This window comes from Perca fluviatilis, chromosome 14 (assembly GCF_010015445.1).
Source record: "Perca fluviatilis chromosome 14, GENO_Pfluv_1.0, whole genome shotgun sequence".
Lineage (NCBI taxonomy): Eukaryota > Metazoa > Chordata > Actinopteri > Perciformes > Percidae > Perca > Perca fluviatilis.
Genome location: NC_053125.1, coordinates 37,920,992 through 37,944,995, shown reverse-complemented (window position 1 = coordinate 37,944,995; position 24,004 = coordinate 37,920,992). Strand labels below are relative to the sequence as shown.

Below are 24,004 nucleotides of genomic sequence, written 5' to 3'. Positions count from 1 at the left end.
AGTTCTCAGCTGCTGTTTGTATGAATGTGTGTGTTTGTGGGGGGGGGGGTGGGGGGTGGGGGGTGTTTGTGTGTCTCCACATGTGCATTCATGTACGTGTGTGTGTGTTCATCTGCTGTTGAGCGCAAAAGTGCCCCATTTCACCACCGGGTCAAAATTGACCCGGGAAGAACACAAATGCAATAAAATTAAATAAAACACCCGAAATTCTATGAAAGCAGTGATCATTAATTTTACTTGCGAAGAACTTAATTGGGAACCACCCATGCTATTTTTGGTTAATTTGGTTGAAAGAAACCCATATTTCTGATAAAGAAACTTTGAAAACGGGTCAAATTTGACCCGAAGACGACACAAGGGTTAAAAACTTCAGAAAAGGCCCAAACTAAAGAAGATAGGACTAGAGCAGGGGTGGCCAACCAGTTCAGCATAAAGAGCCACACAAAAAAAACATGCACCATGCCACACATTACAACAGCAACAGTGTCTTCCAGATCTAATGAAAATCATAATACATAGCAGTTTTCATAGTTTTTTTTTCTTACTTAGATTGACTCAGGGGGAAACGCAGTCTTTGACATTCTTTCAGTTAAAAACTTTTTAGGTCTGGTTGTAGTGTGTGGTGGGCCACTCTTTCACTCATTTGTCAATAGAGGGGCTTTCAAACAATCTGATTCAGCAGTGAAAGGGTTAATAATGAGGAAGGTGATCTGTGGCTGCTTTTTTTCCTCAGGTTGCAGAATCTTGCCATAAAAAAATTTCTCTGAAATGTTTCAAAAAGTAAAAAAAAACAAATCCACCAATAACACAGCCCCCAGCCACACAATAAGAGCCTCAAAGGAGCAGGCAAAGAGCCGCATACGGCTCAAGAGCCACAGGTTCGCCACCCCTGGACTAGAGAATATGTTGAGCTAGCTCAGAGACCTGAGACTTGATTTGGACTCTAGCTCAGAGACTTGATACTTGACTTTCTAGGTCAGACACTTGTGAACATCTCTTGCCAAAGACCGACTATTACAGAGTATAGCATCACTATCTACCGGTTTAATCAACAAAAAGGTTTTTAATACTATAACCCAAAAACTACACAATAGAACATGTTCCAACATGAATGTGATCCGAAATGTGGGAGAAATTATTAACAACATCAGCAACCAGGAGTGTCTGTACAATATAAATACTGCAGTAACGTCGATTGACTGCTGTTTAAGCCTGAAGTGTTGATGCCTGCGCAGTATGAAAAGTGGTCAACGTTGACACGTGTTTTGGGGTGTCCAAGGATCTAACAGTTTGGACTAAACAGTTGGAGGGTTAGGACTGAGCAGTTTGAGGATGTGGGGCTCACCTGTCCGTTCTCCTTCAGCATGATGTTGGAGTTGTGTCGGTCTCCGATTCCCAGGATGAATGTTGCTACGCAGTAACCTGCACACGACCTGGTGAACAGGTCGATGGCCCGGTCATACCTGAGAGACAGACAGGCAGACAGAGAGATTGACAGACAGACAGGCAGTCAGACAGACATGTGACCTTCTGTCTAGACACAGACTCTATCTAAAGCTGTGTCAGAGTCAGCATTACTGAGATCTGGCTCTTCAGATTTTTGTCCACATGAGTACCCTTTCTTCTAATAACATTATTAGTAATGGGCTGATAATCATACTAAAATAGGCTTTATATCATGGTTTATTGGGGGGAAACCAAGCAATTCTATATGAAGTCAGTTATTCAGCACCTATAAAGCTCAATGAAATGATGATGTGTTTCATCACCACATTTTTAGAGACTGATGATTTGACTGCACCAACAGGCTCGGTCTGTCCCAGGTTTCTGCCTAAAAGGAAGGTTTTCCTCACCATTGTTGCACTACCGCTTCCTCTTGGGGGAATTATTGGAATTGTTGGGTATTATTAAGTTATAGAGTGTGGTCTAGACCTAGTCTATCTGTAAAGTGCCTTGAGATAACTCCTGTTATAATTTGATACTATAAATAAAATGTAATGTAATTGACTGTTTGTTGATTAAATAGCCAACTGTTTGGGGTTACCTTTATGTTTTTTTTAACAAACAGGACACTGAGTAAGGGTGAACGGAGTTTTGTCTGGTCAGCTTTGCTCTTCCACAGTCTCACTACAGGGGTGCATACTTTCACCCCTCTTGTTCATCCTCATATATATATAGTCGCACCTTCAATTGTACATATCAAAATCAAAGGATATGTACATTGATTTTGGTAAAACTCCAGGACATGAGGCCATAACTATGAATTGTCAACTAGTAGATCAAGTAGAATCCTATAGATATCTAGGGACAATTATTGACAAGACCATGATTACATTATTTTATCATGCCTTTATCGAATCCATTGTATCTTTCTCCTTAGTGTCATGGTTTGGGTGTGTCTCAATTAAGCACAAGAATCGCCTAAATGAAATTGTAAGATGGTCATTTAAGCTGACTGGTGAGTCCCAGTTGCAGCCTACATCCCTGTATGCTAAACAACTACAGCAGCTAGCTATGGCCATCTCAGGAGATAGTCTACACCTAAACTACTACAGCAGATATCTATGGCCATCTCAGAAGATAGCCTACACCCTTTGAATAGGCAATTCCAGTATCTCCCCTCTGGACGGAGTCTAAGAGTCCCTGGTTGTAGAACTACAGCATCTAAAAACAGTTTTGTCCCAGCGGCAATCACTCTGTTAAACAAACTGTAGAATTACTGCACACAACGCACAAGCACCTTGATCATGTACTAGCTGTAGAATTACTGCTACACAACGCACAAGTACATTGATCATGTACTAGATGTAGAATTACTGCACACAACGCAGAAGTACCTTGGTCAGGTACTAACTGTAGAATTTCTACATATAACTGCACAAGTCAATGTGGTAATGTACTGTTTTTTATCCATGTTCTACTGTCTTTTATATGTTTTCATGTTTTGTGTGTTGCATGTTATGTGGTGGTTTACAAAGTTTTAAGGATGTCCTGCCTCTTAGACTGTAAACCTAGTTTACCCACGGCTACCAATAAAGTAACTTGACCTGACCCCTACAAGACATACAAATGAAAATAAATATTTCCAAGACATATGCAAGGATCATGTCATGGAACTGTTGAATAAAGACTACGGTGGTAGATCTGATGCTAAACAGGGTTTATGGTCCATATAAATGTTTGGTACATGTGCACTACATTTTAATGCAGACAGACAGACAGACAGCGGACACACAGACAGCTACGTACGCCTCTCCTCTGTTCTTGTCTTTGATCCAGTGGTGCAGTGTGTTGGAGTTGAACTGCAGCGCCCCCTTCAGGCCTCCTTTACACTGAATCTGCATGATGGTGAAACTGTTCTTCACCACCTCGATCAGACCCACGCAGTCGCCGATGGACAGGCAGCCGTACGGCAGCATGCTGACACACACAAGCACACACACACACACACACACACACACACACACACACACACACGTTAGCTGAGACTGTCCTCCCCTGAAAAACTCCCCCAAGTGGTATGTTCCAGCATCATTCTGACCTATATTTATGTTTCTAGTGGTGGTGCCCTCTAGTGGCTGTAGTAGTTCTGATGGGAGCAAACCAGGAAGTAAGGTGAGGAAGTATAAGACCTCTTGCACACTGCCTGCATGGCGTGAGTGTGTCAGCTGTGTGGTGTGTGTCCGTTTTTATTTGGGCTCCCATGTTAACTTGTTAGAGCTTGAACACTGCCTGCATGACACACGCTTGCATGCTAGAAATTAGGAAGCGTTCGCAGGCAAAATAGAATACGAAAAGATGTTTATATGTCATTTTGACACAAATACATTTCATAAATGGCATGTTGATGTTTCAAAGTCTCTAGGTTTTGACATAAATGCAGATATAAATGTAATAAAAAAAAATAATAATTAGCAATTCAATCAAAAAAACACAGGACTTTCACCCAGGAGACCGGGGTTCATGTCCCGTTAGAAAAGAAAAGGAAACTGTTTTTTAACTTTAGGGAACGGAGCTACGTCACGTTCTGGTTCACGTGGTAACCTTCAGGAAGTGAAGTCATGTCTGATTTGAACCTAAACCTCCATCTTTTATCAACTTAACTTAGTTTTGGTGTCTAAACCTAACCAAACTGGGACCGTTTCACAGCGTTAGCGACTTGTTTTAAACCGTGACCATTGTATTCTATAAGGTGGAGTTTGGCGTGCTGGGTCATAACGTCCCAGATGTTCTCACCGCAGGTCCAGGCCCTGGTTCTGCCAGATGTTCTCCATGATCTTAATGATCTGCAGAGTCAGCATGTCCTGCCGCAGGTCTGCAACACACATGCACAGGTTACACACTACATTACCCATAATCCCCCAGCAGAGTTAGCATGGTTAGCATTGTTTTGTGTTTGCGCTGAGCCAGCTACCGTCTCCGTTCTTGAAGATGATCTCGTTGTTGGTGAAGAGCAGCTCGGACATGATGTCGGGGTTCTCCCAGTTCAACCACAGCGGGCGCTTCGCCGACGACATGATGCGGCACTCCTCCAGCCTGAACACACACCATACCACACTCCAATTAAGTTAGTGTACTTTACTCTACTTTAATTCATTAAGTTAGTGTACTTTACTCCACTTTAATTAAGTTAGTGTACTTTACTCCACTTTAATTAAGTTAGTGTACTTTACTCCACTTTAATTAAGTTAGTGTACTTTACTCAACTTTAATTCATTAAGTTAGTGTACTTTACTCCACTTTAATTAAGTTAGTGTACTTTACTCCACTTTAATTAAGTTAGTGTACTTTACTCCACTTTAATTAAGTTAGTGTACTTTACTCCACTTTAATTCATTAAGTTAGTGTACTTTACTCCACTTTAATTAAGTTAGTGTACTTTACTCCACTTTAATTAAGTTAGTGTACTTTACTCCACTTTAATTCATTAAGTTAGTGTACTTTACTCCACTTTAATTAAGTTAGTGTACTTTACTCCACTTTAATTAAGTTAGTGTACTTTACTCTACTTTAATTCATTAAGTTAGTGTACTTTACTCCACTTTAATTAAGTTAGTGTACTTTACTCCACTTTAATTCACTCTTTGACTTTTCTGTTGTTTACTGTACTGTGCTTTAGTTTACTGTTTTTTTACGTTGCTGTGCTTTGCACTACATTACTTCACTCAGTCAGCGAGCTAGTGAGACAGTCAGTTCAAATAAGGTAGAATTTTATTTATTCCACATCACATGACATCTGATCATGTGACATGAGATAAGGGTCATGGGTCACCACAATCATATACACCTTAGGAGGGCAAAATGTTGAGCCCGAAACATTGTGTGCCTGATTCTACACTATTAAATAATACTTTTTCAGAGCATTGAACTGTTGTGAGACAGTCAGTCAGTGAGACAGTCAGTCAGTGATACAGTCAATGAGAAAGCCAGTGAGACAGTGAGTCAGTGAGACAGTCAGTCAGACAGTGAGATAGTCAGTGAGACAGGTGAAAAGTTACCTGAGGTTTCCCAGCTGGTGAACCGGGTTCAGAGGAGAGACGAAACCCTGAAGAGCCTCCATGTAATCTGGACGAGACATGTGCTCAACCAGGAACTTCATCTGAGTCTGACAACCAATCACAGCACAGCAACATATCAGCATCAACCAATCACAGGGCATCTTTCCTTATATTCAAAACAGACAAGAGTTTCTCCAACCTTCTGTGTTTCATCCTTCTTCTCTTGTTTCAGTGTGTCGGTCAGATTCACCAGTTTGTCCATGGCCTCCACCTACACACACACACACACACACACAACACACACACACACACACACACACACACACACACAGACACACACACTTAAATAGTCGGTCTGAGACGTTTAAGTGACTTTAAGAAAACTCATCCCTGACCAATCAGAGCACAGATCCAGCGGACCATGTGTTCACCTGTGTATTCAGGTGTTTCAGTGCTCACCTGTGTGTTCAGGTGTTTCAGTGCTCACCTGTCTGTTGAGGTGTTTCAGGTACATTCCACAGGCTCGGCAGAAAGCTTCCAGCAGCAGACCAAAGCGGCGGGACACCGTCTTATTGTGCATCTCGGACCTGAAAACAGAGTTTCTCTTAGTTTCAACACAACACTAACGAGATTACAACAAGTTCACAGGTAGGAGTTACTAAAGATATTCATCCTACAGGTCATGTTCCTCACTTGAGATGCCAGAAGAAGAAGTGTCCTATCCTCTGATTGGTTAGAGCCTTTTTGATCAGGAAACGAGCCAGAGGATTGTCCAGGTACATCTCATACTTTAACACCTGCAAACACACAACCCAGAGTCTCAGTTTGATTTCTTGGCATCTGTGACAAAGGCCCTGACGAAGATGAAGGCCCTGACGAAGACAAGGGCCCTGACGAAGACAAGGGCCCTGACGAAGATGAAGGCCCTGACGAAGATGAAGGCCCTGACGAAGATGAAGGCCCTGACAAAGACAAGGGCCCTGACGAAGACAAAGGCCCTGACGAAGACGAAGGCCCTGTCACTTTTGGATGCCACATGGTAAACCTACTCAGGTCACCAAGCACCCAGACAATTAATTAACAGTCACACTTTTATACATATCATTCAGTAAAACACTGTTGAAAAAAAAACCACATTACATAAGTTTAGTTTAATCCGTTCAGTTCATTCATTTAAGTAATTTCTATTTTACAACAAACAATGTTACTTAACTCTCTCTCCTCTCTAGTCCCTGGGTCTGAACCAGAGCTGAGGCAAAGTGCTGCTCCATATAGAGCAGCTCCATATAGAGCAGCTCCATATAGAGCAGCTTCATATAGAGCAGCTCCATGTAGAGCAGCTTCATATAGAGCAGCTCCGTATAGAGCAGCTCCATATAGAGCAGCTCCATATTGAGCAGCTTCATATAGAGCAGCTCCGTATAGAGCAGCTCCATATAGAGCAGCTCCATATTGAGCAGCTTCATATAGAGCAGCTCCATATAGAGCAGCTCCATATAGAGCAGCTCCATATTGAGCAGCTTCATATAGAGCAGCTCCGTATAGAGCAGCTCCATATAGAGCAGCTCCATATTGAGCAGCTTCATATAGAGCAGCTCCATATAGAGCAGCTCCATATAGAGCAGCTCCGTATAGAGCAGCTCCATATAGAGCTGCTTCATATAGAGCAGCCTAAAGCAGTCCCACTCAGGTGTGCTGATGGTGGGAGATACCATGTATCTTGGGTCATAGGTGAGGGGAGATTTTCTAGATGAAAATGTGTGTAGTTTTTTGTGTTTTCTGAAGTTAGATGAGTGGAAAATGATTTGTTCAAGAGTCTGTTATTCGTTGATGGGAGAACACGTCTATAGCAGTGAAATATGAATGTCTAAATGGTAACATAATTGAGAGATAATTGAAGCAATTAAGAGTTGTTTGGTCCAGTGAGAGGGGCTTAACACATATAAGCCTCTGGCCACCTAGGCATTGGGGGTGTGGGGTCAGTCTGAGGGGGGCTACGATCCAGACAGTTGATGTGAAACTTTGCTAGTGAAAATCTTGTGTAAAAAGATGTTTGTTTTGTTTTGTTTCTTATGTTGTTTTGCTGTGGACGTCCTGCTGTGTTTCACCACTTTTTTTGTGAATAAAAGCACCTTCATGTTTTGCAACTCAAGCCATCGTGTTATCAACGTTTCTGTTCAGATTGCCAATGCTCTCTGTAACAGCATCAGATGTGTGTTGAAGCAGATAAAATAAAACAGTGATCAACATTGTGATCAACATATCAACATATACTATCTTCATGTTTATGAGATACATTATGTATGTTAATGTTTGAGAGTACACAAACTAGCATACCAGGCAACATGAGTGAGCTTTATAGAACTTACAGCTCATTTATGTACTGTCTCAGTCATGTACCTGAACCAGGAGGTTAAAGACACCTGGACCAGATCCAAAGGATATAAAGGTACAGCAGCCAGGAGGGTGTGGACACACCTGTACGAGCTGCAGCAGGTACTGGGACAGCTTGTCGTCCGTCAGGCCTTGCACCAGGCAGCGCAGAGCGAACTCTCGGACCATCGGGTCAGGAAAGTTACAGTCCAACAACTCCAGAGCCGATTCAGGCTCCATCAGAGGCCACTCCTTCAGCAGACAGTACATCTGGAGGGGGGGCAGACAGGCAGGTTAGAGAGACAGACATTCAGGTTAGAGAGACAGACAAGAAAGTTACAGTCCAACAACTCCAGAGCCGACTCAGGCTCCATCAGAGGCCACTCCTTCAGCAGACAGTACATCTGGAGGAGGGGGGGCAGACAAGCAGGTTAGAGAGACAGAAAGACAGACAGGTTAAAGAGACAGACAGGCAGGTTAGAGAGACAGACAGGCAGGTTAGAGAGACAGATAGGCAGGTTAGAGAGACAGACAGGCAGGTTAGAGAGACAGACAGACAGGAAAGTTACAGTCCAACAACTCCAGAGCCGACTCAGGCTCCATCAGAGGCCACTCCTTCAGCAGACAGTACATCTGAGGAGACAGACAGACAGACAGACAGACAGACACACAGACAGAGACAGGCATACAGACAGACAGACAGACAGACAGGTAACTGACGAGAGGAAGTGACTGTGAGAAAGTATTTTGTACCTGGGACACTTCGTCTCTGGAGTTCCATTTGACAGACAGAAGCAGCTTTGGAAGAGACTCTGGGATGTTTACACAGTAATGTCTGCAGAGAGAGAGACAGACAGAAAGACAGAAAGACAGACAGAGACACAGACATACACACAGACAGAGACACAGACAGACAGACACACAGACACAGAGACACACAGAGACACAGACAGACAGACAGACAGAAAGACAGAAACACAGAAAGACAGACATACAGAGAGACAGACAGACAGGAACAATGAAAGAGTCAAAGGTGAACATGGGTAAAGACTAATAAAGACACGTACAATCTGATTCTAATTAAATTTTTTTCCGACCAATAGCTGACTCTCGTTAATGATCATTAACTCTTATCCAACAACACCTGAGTCTCAGTTCAGCAACCAGGAAGCTCGGACAGCTGCAGACTCGTACCTTGCACAGCCATCATGTTGACTTTATTGTCACAGACACACACTTCTACGTCTGTCTGAACGACACAAGTCTGCAACTGCCTCCAGAGAAAGCCCCCCCCCCCACCTTCACAGGGAAGTCCCGCCCCTTACCTGTGCCTCCACAGGAAGCCCCGCCCCTCACCTGTGCCTCCACAGGAAGCCCCGCCCCTCACCTATGCCTCCACAGGAAGCCCGGCTCCTCACCTGTGCCTCCACAGGAAGTCCCGCCCCTCACCTCTACAGTAAGTCCCGCCCCTCACCTTTGCCTCCACAGGAAGCCCCGCCCCTCACCTGTGCCTCCACAGGAAGCCCCGCCCCTCACCTCTACAGTAAGTCCCGCCCCTCACCTGTGCCTCCACAGGAAGCCCCGCCCCTCACCTGTGCCTCCACAGGAAGTCCTTCTCCTGCTCCGACAGTTCGTAGAGAGGATCTCTCGAGCAGAGAGAACGAAGCTGCTCACCATCTCCAGCAGAAACACTGCTGTCACACGCCAGACGACTGCTCTGAGAGAGAGACAGGCAGAGAGAGAGACAGGTAGAGAGAGAGACAAGTAGAGGAAGACAGGGAGAGAAAGACAGGTAGAGTGAGAGACAGGTAGAGAGAGAGAGACAAATGCAAATTGTGCCATAAATAGCAGTAGATATATGTATATATGAATACTGTGTTACCAGCCCATGGCAGTAGTTGTAGCCCAGTTCTCTGCTGATGGTCCAGTTAGGGTTAGAGGGTTAGGGTTAGGGTTATATATTGTAATACCAATACACAACGAATAGTTTGTTGTGTATTGACAGGTGCAATATTAGATTAAATTACATTCATATATCTGCATTTATATCAAATCCTAGAGGCTTTCAAACATCAACATGTCATTTATTAAATGTATTTGTGTCTAAATGACATATAACCATATTTTCCTATTCTATTTTGCCTGGAAACGCTAGTAGATATATGTATATACTGTATATTAATATTGTAATACCAGCCCGTGGCAATAGTTGTAGCCCAGTTCTCTGCTGATGGTCCAGTTAGGGTTAGGGGGTTAGGGTTAGACGGGTTAGGGTTATATATTGTAATACCAGCCTGTGGCAGTAGTTGTAGCCCAGTTCTGTGCTGATGGTCCAGTTAGGGTTAGGGGGGTTAGGGTTAGACAGGTTAGGGTTATACATTGTAATACCAGCCCGTGGCAGTAGTTGTAGCCCAGTTCTCTGCTGATGGTCCAGTTAGGGTTAGGGGGGTTAGGGTTAGACGGGTTAGGGTTAGGGTTATATATTGTAATACCAGCCCGTGGCAGTAGTTGTAGCCCAGTTCTCTGCTGATGGTCCAGTTTGCGTGTTCTTCTATCTGCTGCTCGTCTGGAAACACGACCGTCTGATTAAACCAGGAGAACTCCAGCTCAACGCAGGGCGTCTCCTACAGATACAGGCAGCCAATCAGAAACCTCACTGGGACAGACAGACAGACAGGCAGGCAGAGAGACAGACAGGTAGGCAGAGAGGAGCTGTACCTTGTTGGGATTCGAACCGGCCACTCCGATGGGATTCAGGAGATCCTCGAGGCCGTGAGGGACCGGCCAAAGACTCAGAGCCACTTTCCCTGAAACCAGGATGTCCGTGTAGTCAAAGAGGTTAACGTTCCCCCAGGCCAGAGGACAGTGCTCCTGCAGACAGACAGGCAGACAGACAGACAGGTAGATGTAGTCAAAGAGGTTAACATTCCCCCAGGCCAGAGGACAGTGCTCCTGCAGACAGACAGGCAGACAGACAGACAGACAGACAGGTAGATGTAGTCAAATAGGTTAACATTCCCCCAGGCCGGAGGACAGTGCTCCTGCAGACAGACAGGCAGACAGACAGACAGGTAGATGTAGTCAAAGAGGTTAACGTTCCCCAGGCCAGAGGACAGTGCTCCTGCAGGCAGACAGACAGGCAGACAGACAGGTGGAGATACAGACAGGTAGATTCAGTTTTTGTTTTATTGATTCTTTTTTGTGTCCTCATCTCCTTCCTGTCTCACCTCCTTGGCTCCCTTCCTTCCCTTCACAGAGCAGATAGACAGGCAAAGTCTGGCTGAGCGAGGGAGGTCGGCCAGGTAGATGTCATAGGCCAGCCACTCGTTCCACCTGCACACAGACAGGTCAGTCAGACAGACAGGTAAAACAGTGAGACAGACAGTAATGCTGTACTCCACTGTGCACTGTGCACACTACAAGTGATCAGCAACAGGCTGCAGACATGAAGCTGCAACTGACGCTTGTCATTGTGTGACACGCTAACAATTAATGTTCATTCGTCCTCAACTTTCAACGGCGACTCAGCAACAAAGTAGCCGGTCACACTGGGGTTAGTGTTATAGTGTGTATACTCAGTGTGTAGTACCTGGGGTTAGTGTGTATACTCAGTGTGTAGTACCTGGGATTAGTGTTATAGTGTGTATACTCAGTGTGTAGTACCTGGGGTTAGTGTGTATACTCAGTGTGTAGTACCTGGGGTTAGTGTTATAGTGTGTATACTCAGTGTGTAGTACCTGGGATTAGTGTTATAGTGTGTATACTCAGTGTGTAGTACCTGGGGTTAGTGTGTATACTCAGTGTGTAGTACCTGGGGTTAGTGTGTATACTCAGTGTGTAGTACCTGGGGTTAGTGTGTATACTCAGTGTGTAGTACCTGGGGTTAGTGTTATAGTGTGTATACTCAGTGTGTAGTACCTGGGGTTAGTGTTATAGTGTGTATAATCAGTGTGTAGTACCTGGGGTTAGTGTGTATACTCGGTGTGTAGTACCTGGGGTAAGTTTTATAGTGTGTATACTCAGTGTGTAGTACCTGGGGTTAGTGTGTATACTCGGTGTGTAGTACCTGGGGTTAGTGTGTATACTCAGTGTGTAGTACCTGGGGTTAGTGTGTATACTCAGTGTGTAGTACCTGGGGTTAGTGTGCATACTCAGTGTGTAGTACCTGGGGTTAGTGTGTATACTCAGTGTGTAGTAACTGGGGTTAGTGTTATAGAGTGTATACTCAGTGTGTAGTACCTGGGGTTAGTGTGTATACTCAGTGTGTAGTACCTGGGGTTAGTGTTGTAGTGTGTATACTCAGTGTGTAGTACCTGGGGTTAGTGTGTATACTCAGTGTGTAGTACCTGGGGTTAGTGTGTATACTCAGTGTGTAGTACCTGGGGTTAGTGTTGTAGTGTGTATACTCAGTGTGTAGTACCTGGGGTTAGTGTGTATACTCAGTGTGTAGTACCTGGGGTTAGTGTTGTAGTGTGTATACTCAGTGTGTAGTACCTGGGGTTAGTGTGTATACTCAGTGTGTAGTACCTGGGGTTAGTGTTGTAGTGTGTATACTCAGTGTGTAGTACCTGGGGTTAGTGTTGTAGTGTGTATACTCAGTGTGTAGTACCTGGGGTTTGAGCAGGGGACTCTCTGTGTGTTGACATTGTCACAGAGCGGCTCTCCACCGTGATAGATGCCGGTCCTCACATAGATCTACAGACAAACACACACACACACAAACACACACACAAACACACAAACACACACACACATAGACAACACACACACACACAAACATACACACAGACACACACATAGACAACACACACACACAAACATACACACAGACACACACAAACAGACAATGACTGTCGGTCAGACACACTGAAGTCAGATCTGTTTCCTCCCAAAAGCAGCAGGACAAACTACGATCAGAGTTCTTACTGACTTACTGACTAACTTTACCTTCAGACACAATAATTATATTTAATATTTAACCCTTGAGACCAAAGTTTATCTTCCAAACGAATGTGGTCAGAAAACAATAACAAGGAGAATCAAAATTACCAGCCAACTGTGACAGATGAGGTTTCAGAGAGAACAGCAGAACATGTTGAGACAGACCGAGACAGACTGAGACAGACCAGAGATGATAGCAGAACATTGTGAGACAGACCAGGACATGGTGAGACAGACACAGAGCTGACAGCAGGATATGGTGAGACAGACACAGAGCTGACAGCAGGATATGGTGAGACAGACACAGAGCTGACAGCAGGATATGGTGAGACAGACCAGAGAGGACAGGAGAACATGGTGAGACAGACCAGAGAGGACAGCAGAACATGGTGAGACAGACCAGAGAGGACAGCAGAACATGGTGAGACAGACCAGGACATGGTGAGACAGACACAGAGCTGACAGCAGGATATGGTGAGACAGACCAGAGAGGACAGGAGAACATGGTGAGACAGACCAGAGAGGACAGCAGAACATGGTGAGACAGACAGAGCTGACAGCAGGACATGGTGAGACAGACACAGAGCTGACAGCAGGATATGGTGAGACAGACCAGAGATGACATCAGAACATGGTGAGACAGACTGAGACAGACTGAGACAGACCGAGACAGACCAGAGACCAACCTTGTCGATGTCTCGGATGTTGACGTTGACGTAGGTGGCACAGAGCAGCCGGACCCTCAGCAGAGTGTTGAAGGCCCAGAGAGAACGAGCCGGAGAACCATCACCTCCCCCCGGACATGGAGACGGCTGGGGAGTCCGGCGACTGAAACACAAACAACCCAACTTACACCTGGATACACCCTGACATCTTACACCTGGATACACCCTGACATCTTACACCTGGATACACCCTGACATCTTACACCTGGATACACCCTGACATCTTACACCTGGATACACCCTGACATCTTACACCTGGATACACCCTGACATCTTACACCTGGATACACCCTGACATCTTACACCTGGATACACCCTGACATCTTACACCTGGATACACCCTGACATCTTACACCTGGATACACCCTGACATCTTACACCTGGATACACCCTGACATCTACAGATAACCTGACATCTTACACTGGATACACCGACATCTTACCCTGGATACACCCTGACATCTTACACCTGGATACACCCTGACATCTTACACCTGGATACACACTGACATCTTACACCTGGATACACACTGACATCTTACACCTGGATACACCCTGACATCTTACACCTGGATACACACTGACATCTTACACCTGGATACACCCTGACATCTTACACCTGGATACACCCTGACATCTTACACCTGGATACACACTGACATCTTAAACCTGGATACACACAGTCATCTTACACCTGGATACACCCTGACATCTTACACCTGGATACACCCTGACATCTTACACCTGGATACACACTGACATCTTACACCTGGATACACACTGACATCTTACACCTGGATACACCCTGACATCTTACACCTGGATACACCCTGACATCTTACACCTGGATACACACTGACATCTTACACCTGGATACACCCTGACATCTTACACCTGGATACACACTGACATCTTAAACCTGGATACACACAGTCATCTTACACCTGGATACACCCTGACATCTTACACCTGGATACACCCTGACATCTTACACCTGGATACACACTGACATCTTAAACCTGGATACACACTGACATCTTACACCTGGATACACCCTGACATCTTACACCTGGATACACCCTGACATCTTACACCTGGATACACCCTGACATCTTACACCTGGATACACCCTGACATCTTACACCTGGATACACCCTGACATCTTACACCTGGATACACCCTGACATCTTACACCTGGATACACCCTGACATATTACACCTGGATACACCCTGACATCTTACACCTGGATACACACAGTCATCTTACACCTGGATACACCCTGACATCTTACACCTGGATACACCCTGACATCTTACACCTGGATACACCCTGACATCTTACACCTGGATACACACAGTCATCTTACACCTGGATACACCCTGACATCTTACACCTGGATACACCCTGACATCTTACACCTGGATACACCCTGACATCTTACACCTGGATACACACAGTCATCTTACACCTGGATACACCCTGACATCTTACACCTGGATACACCCTGACATATTACACCTGGATACACCCTGACATATTACACCTGGATACACCCTGACATATTACACCTGGATACACCCTGACATCTTACACCTGGATACACCCTGACATATTACACCTGGATACACCCTGACATCTTACACCTGGATACACACTGACATCTTACACACTGACTACACACAGTCATCTTACACCTGGATACACCCTGACATCTTACACCTGGATACACCCTGACATATTACACCTGGATACACCCTGACATATTACACCTGGATACACACTGACATATTACACCTGGATACACACTGACTACACACAGACATATTACACCTGGATACACCCTGACATATTACACCTGGATACACCCTTACATATTACACACTGACTACACACAGTCATCTTACACCTGGATACACCCTTACATATTACACACTGACTAAACACAGACATATTACACCTGGATACACCCTGACATATTACACCTGGATACACCCAGTCATATTACACCTGGATACACCCTGACATATTACACCTGGATACACACAGACATCTTACACCTGGATACACACTGACATATTACACCTGGATACACACAGTCATAGTACACCTGGATACACCCTGACATATTACACCTGGATACACACAGTCATAGTACACCTGGATACACCCTGACATATTACACACTGACTACACACAGACATATTACACCTGGATACACACAGTCATAGTACACCTGGATACACCCTGACATATTACACACTGACTACACACAGACATATTACACCTGGATACACACAGTCATAGTACACCTGGATACACCCTGACATATTACACACTGACTACACACAGACATATTACACCTGGATACACACAGACATATTACACCTGGATACACCCTGACATCTTAAACCTGTATACACCCTGACATATTACACCTGGATACACACAGTCATAGTACACCTGTATACACACTGACTACACAGACATTTTTTGACATTTTTTGTAGTTTTTTTGTAGTTTTTTTGACCCTTGTTACCAAACACTAACCAATGGAACATCTTCCAGCAGGAATGTGCTCTGAAATCATTGACATGTCTGTGACTTCACTGGCGTTCAAACACTGCAGTAACGCCTGCGCAGTATGTAAAGTGTAGCATCCACCACTGATTGGCTGTGCCAGGTGTCAGGTGATTACCTGTGTGGTTACCGTGGTTACCTGTATGAAGGCGTGACGAAGCCAGAAGCAGGAAGCTGAGAGTAGAGACTATCTTTGGAGACGAGCATCAGGTGAGGAAGACGACCCACGATGATACAGGAGCGGATATACTGCAGAAAGACAGGCAGAGGCAGTGAGACAGGTGGAGGCAGTGAGACAGGCAGGGACAGTGAGACATGCAGGAACAGTGAGACAGGTGGAGGCAGTGACACAGGCAGAGGCAGGGAGACAGGTGGAGACAGTGACACAGGCAGAGACAATGAGACTGGTGGAGGCAGTGAGACAGGTGGAGGCAGTGAGACAGGCAGAGAGAGTGAGACAGACTGAAGGTTTGTTTTCAGAGAGAAGTTGTTACCTTGTACTGACTGAGAGGATACTTCTCCAACAGGTACTCATCACAGCCACACACCTGAGAGAAAGACAGGTAGAGAGACAGACAGGTCAGTCAGACAGACTGGTAAACAGACAGGTCAGTCATACAGACAGATCAGTCAGACAGAGTCAGACAGACAGATAAGTAGACAGATAGACAGAGAGACAGGTTGACAGACAGGTCAGTCAGACAGACAGGTATACAGACAGACATGTAGAAAGACAGACAGGTCAGTCAGAGATACAGGTAGACAGACAGGTCAGTCAGACAAAGAGGTATGTAGAGAGACAGACAGACAGGTCAGTCAGTCAGACAGACAGGTAGACAGACAGACATGTAGAAAGACAGACAGGTCAGTCAGAGATACAGGTAGACAGACAGGTCAGTCAGACAAAGAGGTATGTAGAGTCAGACAGACAGGAAGACAGACAGACAGACAGACATGTAGAGAAACAGACAGACAGACAGGTAGACAGACATGTAGAGAAACAGACAGACAGACAGACAGACAGACAGGTCAGTCAGTCAGACAGACAGGTAGACAGACAGGTCAGTCAGTCAGACAGACAGGTAGACAGACAGACAGACAGGTGTACCTTCAGGATGTACTGCCCCTGGTACTCCTGGACACAGAGGCGGAGTTGTTGAGGTGAAAGATGCATCGATCGGCTTTTCTTCCTGATGGATTCTGCAATCAGCTGCTCAGGTAAACTGTCGTGAGTCACCTGAACACATCACACAGAACACAAGGTCACAGCCTGATCTCTGGTTCTTTACTGGCTGAAATCACCTGAACACATCACACAGAACACAAGGTCACAGCCTGATCTCTGATTCTTTACTGGCTGATTTCACCTGAACACATCACACAGAACACAAGGTCACAGCCTGATCTCTGGTTCTTTACTGGCTGAATTCACCTGAACACATCACACAGAACACATGGTCACAGTCTGATCTCTGGTTCTTTACTGGCTGATTTTACCTGAACACATCACACAGAACACAAGGTCACAGCCTGATCTCTGGTTCTTTACTGGCTGAATTCACCTGAACACATCACACAGAACACAAGGTCACAGCCTGATCTCTGGTTCTTTACTGGCTGAATTCACCTGAACACATCACACAGAACACAAAGTCACAACCTGATCTCTGGTTCTTTACTGGCTGAATTCACCTGAACACATCACACAGAACACAAGGTCACAGCCTGATCTCTGATTCTTTACTGGCTGATTTCACCTGAACACATCACACAGAACACATGGTCACAGTCTGATCTCTGGTTCTTTACTGGCTGAATTCACCTGAACACATCACACAGAACACAAGGTCACAGCCTGATCTCTGGTTCTTTACTGGCTGAATTCACCTGAACACATCACACAGAACACATGGTCACAGTCTGATCTCTGGTTCTTTACTGGCTGATTTTACCTGAACACATCACACAGAACACAAGGTCACAGCCTGATCTCTGGTTCTTTACTGGCTGAATTCACCTGAACACATCACACAGAACACAAAGTCACAACCTGATCTCTGGTTCTTTACTGGCTGAATTCACCTGAACAAGAAAAGGTCACAGTCGGATCTCTGGTTCTTTACTGGCTGATTTCACCTGAACACATCACACAGAACACAAGGTCACAGCCTGATCTTTGGTTCTTTACTGGCTGATTTCACCTGAACACATCACACAGAACACAAGCTCACAGCCTAATCTCTGGTTCTTTACTGGCTGAATTCACCTGTACAAGAAAAAGGTCACAGTCTGATCTCTGGTTCTTTACTGGCTGATTTCACCTGAACACATCACACAGCACACAAGGTCACAGCCTGATCTCTGGTTCTTTACTGGCTGAATTCACCTGAACGCATCACACAGAACACAAGGTCACAGCCTGATCTCTGATTCTTTACTGGCTGAATTCACCTGAACGCATCACACAGAACACAAGGTCACAGCCTGATCTCTGGTTCTTTACTGGCTGAATTCACCTGAACGCATCACACAGAACACAGGCTCACAGCCTGATCTCTGGTTCTTTACTGGCTGAATTCACAGATCTTCAGTATATGTCTCAGATCCAGTGGTTTTGATACCAGCTTTGAACCCTTTCAGTATCCTCTCAGTAGTTGTACTAACAAAGACACTGGGTTGGACAAAGCTGCATTTAGTTCTGAGGAATGCCGGGGTAAAGATTTCTTTATGTGACGTCCAACTCTCCATCAAGTCAAGACTGCAGGGCTGACCTTGGTGTTGAAAAGGCCAACAAAGGATTTAAAAAAAGAGAGGACTGTAGAGCTCACAGAGGGAAACGGGGCAGAGGGAACTTTGTCTAACGTGTTTCAAAAAATCAACTGGCAGTGATTAAATCTGAAGACTTTAGACTGTCTTTCTGAAAGAGTTTCCTCACATCCTGTCATCTTACAGCCTGAAACATGTCTCACCATGTTCTGCTGTCTGACACAAAACAGTATCCAGCTTTATATATATATATACTGTATAGATAGATAGATATTTACCTTGAGGGTGTATTTCTGTTTGGAGTTGGAAGGAGAAACGATCACCCAGATGGTCACGATCAACCTCCCTGCAGAGAGACAGGTACAGAGAGAGACAGGTACAAAGAGAGAGAGACAGGTACAGAGAGAGACAGGTACAAAAAGAAAGAGACAGGTACAAAAAGAGAGAGACAGTGGGGTCATTGTCTTACTTGAATTTGATGTTTTTCCATTCCTAAATTCAAAGCTTCCTTCCCAGTTGTACTCATGAATAGATACCAAATAGTTACAGGTAAAGAGAGAGAGAGACAGGTACAGAGAGAGCGACAGATACAGAGAGACAGAGAGACAGGTACAGAGAGACAGAGAGACAGGTACAGAGAGAGAGACTTGTACTCATGAATGGATACCAGATAGTAGCGTGACATCACACATCTGAAATCTGTATTTCTGAGTGTATCGGTCGGTGTTTTGTCTATTAGTAAATTGAGTTTTTAGTGTCTGTATATTCTCTTTTGTATTTTTAATATTATTGAGCTCCCTCCAAAAAGCTTTTAGTAACTTATTTGGGGTTCAACTTTTTCAACTTTTAACTGTTATCTTGCACTCCTGACTCCCTGAAGGTGTAACATAAAGTGAAGGCTCGTCCATCCTGTTTTATTGTGTTTTAGTTATTGTCCTGTTTTAAAATATGGAGTTTAAAATTGATTACATTTACATACTACCACTGTTGAAAACTTGGACCAATGCATGAAAGCTGATTTGTTTTTGATTGTTTCTTTTACATCTCTGTGCCATTAAACGCATGCAAGGCAGAGATCTAAATTACTTTGTCAGAGAAGTTGGTGGAAAAATGGGGGTGGTTAATAAAGCAAGGCCTCCAACTGATGCTGCAGCCAAGGGTTCACAGGTGGAAGGCCTTCAGCAGCCAGGTGGGACCAGAGGCTCTATACATACATACATACATACATACATACATACATACATACATACATACATACATACATACATACATACATACATACAATCCATAAATCTAATAGCTCTGACACACCAACCCGACAGCCGACTGTTGGTAGAAAAGGCAGTCGGACTGATCAGTCAGCTTCCGTCTCTCAAAAAGGTGCGTCCGAACACACCGAAGCAACGGCGACTTCAGCGTATGTTCTATGTGTGCACGAGGTGTAATATGTCTCCATAACAGCAGGCGGTGCTAATCTGTATTGTCACCCAAAAAATGAAAACCGTAATTGAGGCCACATCTCTCTAGACCTCGTAAACACAGAGCACGCTGTTGTCAGTCACTGTTTTAATCACAGAGTGGTGATAGTAGTCAAGAAGGATCGTTGTTGTCATTACTCGCTGAACGGAAGAAAATACCATGGCTAGTAATAACAAGATACTGGCGTTGGCCGCTCTCTGATTCGCTAGTCAGGGGTTAGCACTCCACCAATCAGATTGGCCATTAAGTCTGACTGGCCCACTGGCCAAAATGGGCAAAATGGATGCCGACGGCTCAATCTCAAGTGTTTCTTATTGTCGAGTCAAAGGCCTCAGTCAAAAGCAGTATGACCTGATCTTGTTTTCTTGCTCATCCTGTAGTGAGTCTTTTCATAGAGCCATTTTTGTTGTTTTCTGGTAGGTCAGGGGCCCTTTTACATTTGTAACGCTGAGTAATAATCTGCTCCATGACTCAGCTTCTGTCAGAAAAGGAAACCTATTTCGAGAGCATGAAGTCAGCCCCCCGGCTGGTCAAACAGGGTGAGTACCTTTGTCCAGCTTGCTGTAGATGTGCTGTGGGAGTTGGGGGCTGGACTCCAGGTTGGGGGGGTAAACATAGAGCGCCTGGCTGTGGGCCCCTCCCCCCTCCCTCTCCTCCATGGCCTCTCTGCACACGCTCAGTATGGAGCGGCGGAAGTCCTGAACCTCCGGGTCCTTCATCATCTCGAACTCACAGACCGGCATCCCGATGGCAAAGCCTGCACACAGGGACGGTGTTAGTCTGAGTGTGAGGGAGGGGAGCATGGAACTCTGGGAGATGGAGTTTGGTGAGAGATGAGGTCATTATTGATGGTGAGGTTGACGAACAATGTCTGAAAAGATGTTTGATGACCAGACCCAAAAGGATTCTGCAGATTTTATTCATTATTAAATCATTTTTTTTAAATTGTGTATGATTCTGCATCCGCAGATTCCATGTGGCCCACTTGATGACAGACCAATGACGGCCCAGACTTTTGTTGACATGTTCGTTGATGTGTAGCCTTCTTTGATCCTGTTTTTACCTTTGTTCGAACAACAGTAGTCTTTGTTTCAGAGAGGCCCAACAAGATATCTCTGGCCCTGTGGGGGCCTATATTGGAAATTAACTATTCTGGAAAGATGGAAGTGAAACAACCTTGTAGCTAGCGAGCTACACACTGAAAATGTCAAGTGTTGAAGAAAATGTGGATGGTGCAACAAGGCAGGCCTGCTCGGTTCTTTCTGGGAATTATTATAAAGATTTATAAAGAATATGTTTAGGGCGTTTCCTCTCTAAGTGGGATGTTTTGGGACTGATTGGTGGTAAGACCAAATGAGGTTTAACCATGTATCCAGCCGATTACTGTGTGCAACAGCGTGCACATTTTCCACCAAAATAAGTTCTTTGCTAGCCCTCTTTGGCCCTGTTTAGCCCTGTTTAGCCTTGTATTGGAACCAGTTAGCTATCCTTGTCTTCTTAATTGTTCGATTAGCTCCGTGAGGGACATTACTGATGTGGTTTTGATGTTTGATGAAACATTATTGGCTAATGACGGGTGATGTTTGATGATGGACCAATGGCAGTCCAGACATCGAGTGAGAGGCGGGGTGTGTGTTACCTATCTCTCGGTTCAGGATCTTCTCCTCCCGGTTGCCCAGCGGCTCGATGACTTTCAGGATCGGGTGGAAGAGTCGCAGGTCGCACAGCCGCCTCGTCTCATCGTAAAACTCCTCCCTCTCCGCCTCCTGGGTCACGCCCACAAAGATGTAGGATGACTCCTCCTGGCCAATCACAGGGCAGAAATTATTTTCATTACTGCTACCTGTGATACTAAAAGGCAGCCAGGGATGTACTGCAGCAGGGATAGTGTTGGGGATGTACTGTACCTGCAGCAGGGATAGTGTTGGGGATGTACTGTACCTGCAGCAGGGATAGTGTTGGGGATGTACTGTACCTGCAGCAGGTGGTAGAGCGGGTACTTCCTGGCCTCAGTGAAGAGCTGCTGCTTGATGCTGAGGAGAGGAGTTTCTCTGAGACACTCCAGACTCACCATCATCCCTGAAACACATAAAACATCAAACATACTGACCATCATCCCTGAAACACATAAAACATCAAACATACTGACCATCATCCCTGAAACACATAACAACTGTCATGGACCAGCTCACAGTTCGTCACAAATAAGGAAGACCACACAATTAAGGATTCAATTTAAGCCAATTTATTTAACCCATAATGAATAATACTTAAAAATAGGATAAAACATGATTTCAGTCGTATCAGTAGTGTGGTGGGTAAATGTGTGAAGGTGAGTGTGTGGAACCCAAACCCAACCAAACGCTGCTGGCTGTGAGGACAGAAAGAGATTGTTCCCTTAAGAAGGAAACAGGAGGGCAGTCAGGAAGAGTGGACTCAGGGGGAGACACGTGACCTGCAGAGAGGATGGCTGCTTAGCTCTTTCGCTCCCGCTCCTATTCCCCCATTTCAATGAAAAATTACCTTTATATTTAACTTAACCTTTATTTTCGGGCGTGTTGTGGCATTTAAATGTCCACCCTGTGAGATGCCGAAACCAAAAAAATCCGCCAAACCTCTTTACCCCAACCACAAGTCGTCTGATGAAGACGAAGGGGAGCAGGGTAACGAGCTGACTGCCATGCTAGAGACGGCCATGGAGAAACAGCAAGAGTTTATGGCGGCGCAGTTCGCTGGACTAAGTGGAAGGCTCGACGAAATAAAAACAGAGATGTCTCGTTGCACTAAGGATATTGCCAAGCTGCGTACTGACTACAGCGACATTTGCAAAAGACTCGGCAAGACGGAGAACACCACCAAGAGCAACGGCTAAGCTAGCGGCCTATGAGGCTAAGCTGGCGGACTTGGAGGACAGAAACCGGAGGGACAACGTGCGTATACTGGGCATTCTTGAGGGCGCGGAAGGACCCAACGCCACCCAATTCATCTCCACAAACCTCCTAAAATGGTTCCCTAACCTGGGTGACCAACGGATGGAAATCATGCGAGCCCACCGCGTCGGCCCTCCGGCTACTGGTAATCGAGGCCCCCGGACGCTAATATGCAAAATGCTATGTTTCACCGACCGGGACAAAATACTCCAAGCTTCGCGGAAAACACCTGTCAAGCTCCAGGACCGAGATTCGCTTCTCTGCCAACTTCAGCAGCTACACGGTATGCGGCGACGAGCTTTTCCACCGGCCATAGGAGACGGGCAGCGAGGGTTCCAAGCCTTTTTACTCTACCCGGCCAGACTGAAGCTCATCCACGGGCAAGATCAACACATTTTCGACTCAAGCACTGAGGCCGAGGATTTTCTCAATACGAAACAGGCGAATAGGAACGACGGAATGGCCGCTGGACAAGATCTAGCTGAATGAACATGCCCAGGACTGATGGCAGACCCTACATGTTCAACTTTAACTAAGCCCGTCTATCAGAGTGTAAGTTCATGGACGCTGACGTATGTTGCTCGATATATACATGTTAATGGATATACTCGTCTCTCTGCTGTGTCGTTTTTTCCTTTGTAATGGCCTAGCTTCCCTGCTCACTACCAATATACAGTGCATGCAGTGCGTTACCTTATTTCTATCTAACATTGT

The 24,004-nt window shown here is 45.2% G+C and overlaps 1 protein-coding gene across 3 annotated transcripts in view; it reads right to left on the bottom strand.

The window, feature by feature from the left end:
* LOC120573166 (phosphatidylinositol 4,5-bisphosphate 3-kinase catalytic subunit alpha isoform-like) overlaps positions 1–24,004 on the bottom strand; it is a 40,818-nt gene that overhangs the window by 7,041 nt on the left and 9,773 nt on the right. For all 3 annotated transcript variants that reach the window (XM_039822679.1, XM_039822681.1, XM_039822680.1), the window contains exons 3-25: positions 22,336–22,439; positions 22,000–22,162; positions 20,908–21,117; positions 19,160–19,227; positions 17,224–17,352; positions 16,610–16,663; positions 16,255–16,364; positions 13,499–13,640; positions 12,481–12,566; positions 11,099–11,204; positions 10,590–10,742; positions 10,364–10,495; positions 9,464–9,588; positions 8,625–8,706; positions 7,977–8,141; positions 6,192–6,295; positions 5,986–6,085; positions 5,698–5,769; positions 5,499–5,605; positions 4,415–4,536; positions 4,237–4,315; positions 3,250–3,420; positions 1,346–1,463 (exon numbers count right to left, since the gene is read on the bottom strand). In XM_039822679.1, coding sequence (XP_039678613.1) covers positions 1,346–1,463; positions 3,250–3,420; positions 4,237–4,315; positions 4,415–4,536; positions 5,499–5,605; positions 5,698–5,769; positions 5,986–6,085; positions 6,192–6,295; positions 7,977–8,141; positions 8,625–8,706; positions 9,464–9,588; positions 10,364–10,495; positions 10,590–10,742; positions 11,099–11,204; positions 12,481–12,566; positions 13,499–13,640; positions 16,255–16,364; positions 16,610–16,663; positions 17,224–17,352; positions 19,160–19,227; positions 20,908–21,117; positions 22,000–22,162; positions 22,336–22,439 — 2,702 coding nt within the window. The remainder of the gene's footprint in view (positions 1–1,345; positions 1,464–3,249; positions 3,421–4,236; positions 4,316–4,414; positions 4,537–5,498; positions 5,606–5,697; positions 5,770–5,985; positions 6,086–6,191; positions 6,296–7,976; positions 8,142–8,624; positions 8,707–9,463; positions 9,589–10,363; positions 10,496–10,589; positions 10,743–11,098; positions 11,205–12,480; positions 12,567–13,498; positions 13,641–16,254; positions 16,365–16,609; positions 16,664–17,223; positions 17,353–19,159; positions 19,228–20,907; positions 21,118–21,999; positions 22,163–22,335; positions 22,440–24,004) is intronic.